The sequence below is a fragment of the Engystomops pustulosus genome, chromosome 1 (genome assembly GCF_040894005.1).
Source record: "Engystomops pustulosus chromosome 1, aEngPut4.maternal, whole genome shotgun sequence".
Taxonomy (NCBI): domain Eukaryota; kingdom Metazoa; phylum Chordata; class Amphibia; order Anura; family Leptodactylidae; genus Engystomops; species Engystomops pustulosus.
In genome coordinates this window covers 144900882-144906033 of record NC_092411.1, presented here as the reverse complement: position 1 = coordinate 144906033, position 5152 = coordinate 144900882, and the positions used below count along the sequence as shown (strand labels likewise).

The 5152-nt window shown below is 40.2% G+C and overlaps 1 protein-coding gene across 1 annotated transcript; it reads left to right on the top strand.

Moving 5' to 3' along the window:
- The first annotated feature begins 740 nt into the window (after positions 1-740).
- On the top strand, positions 741-4907 carry LOC140134793 (transcription factor Jun-like). The gene is made up of 2 exons (XM_072155434.1): positions 741-1038; positions 1445-4907. The coding sequence occupies exon 2, from the start codon at positions 1636-1638 to the stop codon at positions 3064-3066; it is 1431 nt and encodes a 476-aa protein (XP_072011535.1). The 5' UTR covers positions 741-1038; positions 1445-1635; the 3' UTR covers positions 3067-4907.
- The last annotated feature ends 245 nt before the right edge of the window (positions 4908-5152 follow it).

Below are 5152 nucleotides of genomic sequence, written 5' to 3'. Positions count from 1 at the left end.
CGAAAAGGACGTACTTTTGCCCTTGTACAGATCACTGGTCAGACCACACATGGAATACTGTGTACAATTTCGGATGCATTGTATAAAAAGGAAATAGTTGGACCTGGTGCACAGGAGACCAATTAAGCTCTGTTCCTTCTTCTATCTAATATAATATTAGATGAACATGTGAGATTCGCTTTAAAATCTCTAAAACATGTGCACATTTGTTTTTATACACACAGCTTTTATACTTGCACATTTCACGCAGAACACATTAGTAGCACTTTCTATGAAGCGTAATATGGTGATGATTACAATAACAATGACTCAGTCAAACTCCTCCAGCTAAAAACTATTCAGACATGTCTATATTTAGGGGTCCTGCACCTGCAAGCGTACAATGTATATGAAGTGTGTGAAGTACATATCGTTTGATAAATATTTGTGCGCAGTGCATCCAGCAACGTTATACAGAGGCAGTATGTGTGCTTTAGATGCATGCAGCAGCAGGAGCCGAGCGATCCCGCTGTTTCTGATCCTTCACACACCTCTATTGTATGCATGTCACATACACAGATCTTCTGCAGGCATCTGACATATAGAGCAGAGATCTATGCACGTCTCTGCACATAGCAGTAAACCATTTTTTTCCAGGGATCATGAATATAAGAAGCGCGTCTTTCTGTTCACGTGCTGACACTACACATAATAAGGCTCAGAGCCGGACTCCTCCTATATAATCACGTGGTCATGACATCACTGAAGGTCCTCTGGCCAAAGAGGATCTAGCATCTAGCAGTAGGGAAGTGCTGTGTGCCATGGTGTTCGCTCGATGCAATCGTTCCTAAGCTTCTGTATAGGGGTAGAAGTGCTACATAGGAGGAGAAGGAGGGACGAGGAGTCTGCACTGCGCCTGTCTGTATCCATACAAGACGTGCACTTTTCTCCTGCCGTCATCTCTGTGATGTGAGAACTAGGGACATTCAGTGCTTTCAGTTTCCCCGGACACAGTGCAGAAGCAGCAGCAGGCACATCATCTCTTCCCCTGACTGCAGGGTAAGGGCTTGCGTGGGTTCAGCCTTGTGTTACTACATGCTGTGCTTAGTTCAGAGATGTCATGCAGATGTGGACTTTGCCAAGAGGCAGCAAGCATTGATATACCACAATTACACTGCTAATGCAGTCAGAGTATAATCTGCGGCTAACCTTGCCTTAACAGCATGAACTACTTCCAGTGTTTTATACAGATGCTCATCTGTTGCTTTGTATATAGATAGCTAGATGTCTATTACTTATTTATGTAGTTTATATCTATGTGTTTTATATATCTATATAAAATATATTTATCTCCATGTACGGCTATGGTCATTACATATATACAGCTCTGCATTCTTCCATGTTTGCTGTTTGACGTAGTAGTTCTGACGTTGCAGATAATATGCTGTGTATTTTTCTTTCATAGGTCATTCCTGATAAGGAAAGCATTAGTCTCTCGAGTTTTCTGTTTGTAACTCTACTTCCTGGTCACATTACCAAATATTGTGGATTTTGAGTTGCTCTTTGTGCTGGAATAGTTCCATCATCAGGACTATATAGATATAGATCTTTACATCATTTAAAGCTACAACCTCCTATTTATTAGGAGGTTAAAGAATGATGATGACCAGCACCACCACTGATCATGTGAAAATGGAGCCCCCTTTTTTTCATGAGGATACACTGAATTTGCAAGACTTTGCTCAGATCTCTGGATATAATGGGGGCACTACTGGAGGTAGTACAGGCTCTCACCAAGCTAGTGGGGGAGATACTGGAGTAAGATACACCCCAGAACATAAAATGATGACTGCCAACATTATAATTCAAGGTAGCAATCTAAAAAAGAAAAGTTTAACCCCTATTCCATCTGCTCCAGTACCAACTCCTATCATTCCTGTTGGATTCTCTGAGGTTATTACCCGTGGAAGTGATGCACTGAAGATGATGCCGGGTGGAGGCAGTGGACTTGGTGAACCTTCAGGGGGTGGTCGTGAAGTAGTGGTTGGAAATGACCTCAATCCAGTGCCCGCAGTGACAGCAGAAGGTAGTACCATAGTGGTGGCACCTGGAAATAGCAATGCAAGCAGCAGCAACAATGTCAGCACCACTTCAGATGTCTCTCTTCTACCTTCAGCTTCAACTGCTGCTCTGAATTTACTTAAACTTACTCCACCTGAACTAGAACACCTCCTAATTCAGGCTGCCAGCCCTGGTCTTTCGGCTACATCTAGCAGCACTCCCAGTCCTGCTACAGTAGCAACTCCTCAGCAGGGTGCCCCAGTACCTGCTACCACGGTACCACATCCCTTCCTCTACCGCAACCAACAGGTAATAACACAAGAGCAGGAAGGCTTTGCAGATGGCTTTGTAAAGGCTTTAGCAGATCTACATAAACAGAACCAGTTATTGGGAGCACCTATTTCACCATCAGCTCTTGCTACCAGCTCTCCCTCTTATCCAACTCGCTCACTGCATCCAGCTGGAGAAGTACCTGTCTACACTAATCTCAGCAGCTTTAACCCTGCAGCAGCTGCTACACAGCTCAGCCCTACTCTTCCTCAACCTCCACCACCAGCCACTTACACTGGAAACGCTGCTAGTACTACACCAGCTGTGCAGTTACATTTTCCAGTGCTCAATCGACTGCATTCAATAAGGGGTCCTCTAGATGAACCACAAACAGTCCCTGATGTGTCCCAGTCTGCTGCTCCAGCAGGTAGTGCAGGAGATACTAGCACACCACCTTCTCTTTCTCCAATTGATCTAGAGACACAGGAGAGAATCAAAGCTGAGAGGAAAAGACTGAGGAACCGTATTGCTGCCTCAAAGTGCCGCAAAAGAAAGTTGGAGCGAATTGCACGCTTGGAAGAAAAAGTGAAAGTGCTCAAGTCCCAGAACTCTGATCTAGCATCCACTGCCAGTCTCCTCCGGGAGCAAGTATCTCAGCTGAAACATAAAGTTATGAGCCATGTCACTAGTGGTTGCCAGATAGCTGTGGCCAAAACTTCTCCAGGGTCCAAGACAGGAGATGCAGCTACCTGTTGAATATATTGAAGAAGGTAACTATATATAGTTATCGGAAAAGCAAAAAATGACTCTCACAGAGTTGAAATCGTGGAAATAGCCTCCGCAGAAGTGGGTTGCAACATTAACTTAATTTGGCTTCCATGCCTTTTTCTTTTGTTATTTTACCCTAAGGCAAGCTGTTTGTGCAAAATTTAGGGACCAATAAGTAAAAATATAACATGTGCTGTTGGAATAGTAGAAAATAGCACTCACAGATATGCCAAAAAAACAAGCTGTTGTGAGGCATACTCTTGTCGGGAACTGGTGAGACATCTTCAGAAATTCTACAACCCGGTAAAGAAGCTTCATTGTTACCATAGCATTGCATTATGTGAGGGGAAGGAATACTACAATGATGTTTGTTACAAGCAGCAAATAATCTACAAGGATTATATTTTTCAAGACCATAGGGTGACATTGAGCCTCTGAAAATGAGCTTATACAATCCCTCCCTCCGCCCAGCCTTTATTTAACTCGCTGGACCTGTTTGGATTTGTTGCTCCACAAACAGAATAACTGCATTCTGTACAACATTAAAAAGGATAAATGAGTCTATCATGTGGATAGCAAAGGGCAATTATACTTACAGGTTGTGAGGGTGCAACATTCTTTGTGTTTATTAAGGTGGCTGAAAAACTTCAATGCAAAAAGAAATACTGTGCTTACATTTTATTGTATTTTATAGTGCCAAAGCTCTGTTGCTCAAATGTCCCCTTCCTCATAGACAGGTATTTTAGAAACTGGTAGATTGTGTTAATGACAGAGTGTTATTAGATGTTGAAACAAAACATTAATTTTACTGCCAAGTATTCATAATGATAAGACTCCCATCCAACATACCCCAGACAAAATCATTTTGCTGTTTTTACTTGCACATAGAAATCAAAGCAAGCAGCCAAACATTCTGTAAACTTGGAGTGATTCTCAGTTCTCTGCAGGTCTGTTTACTAATGTTCTATTTGCAAAGTTACAAGAAAAATTATTCATAAGGGATGGTTAACGTGATATTGCTAACAACATAGCAGACCTGTTGATGCAACAGCAAAAGCAGTGAAGCATCTTTAAGTTGTAGATAACATATCTGCCAAAGGAAGTATATGGTCAAATTAGCTTAAGATATTGATGTTAACGCAAGCTATAAAGAGCTAAAAGGAAAGACATGATTTTATACTGCCTCATGTTCTGGCAGTAAAATTACACAAGTTAATGTTCTTTTGAACTGCACTTATCTGCCTGAGATATTTAAAGGGAAATATTTTGAGGCAATGCTTTTTAGATATTTTTAAGTATTTAAAGTCCTATAACAGTAGGTGGCAATGAAACGCTTAGACTGAGAAATATATTTTATTTATTTCACTCGGTCTGAAGCAAGACTTTAAATATTGTTATTGTTATGACATTTTTTGGGTATTGCACTAAGTTCTAAATGTATTTTTGTATACTTTAGTGATGTGTTTCAATTGCCAAGCAAAATATTTAATATTTAATTTTGGAAGCCAGGACTATGTTTCTTTAATATCCATGCATGTGGTTATAAAGTGTTTAAAGCTAATGGTCCTGGGATAAAAAACTCTATTTTTAAGTACAGAAAAGCTTTGTATATAACCTGTAAAAGTTTACATATGCAGATGCATCCCTGTCATCGGTCTTTAGTACTTGTGCTAATCATAGATGACTCATGCTCTATGATTGTGTCCACATTGCATAGACCATCCATATCAAGGCCATTTTTGGGTAGCTGCCAATTTTGTTTACAGACAGAAATAATAATTGTGCAAATTACAATTGAATAAAAGAAGTCAAATGACTTGTAAATATCATTAGAGAGCATTTAGTCCATGCATGCTGTTTTGATCCTGACTACAAAGGGTTAAGATGTGTGACCTAGACTGTAATTAGGCAAGCTTCTATCTGCATCTCATCAAAAACACTCACAAGTGGGATGGATATTTAACAAATGTTTTTCTAAGTATATATATTTATTTTCGAAAAATATAAATGTCATTGTATTTTTGCTAGAATATGAATTGTGTATATTAAAAGCTATTTGGTTATTGCACATTGT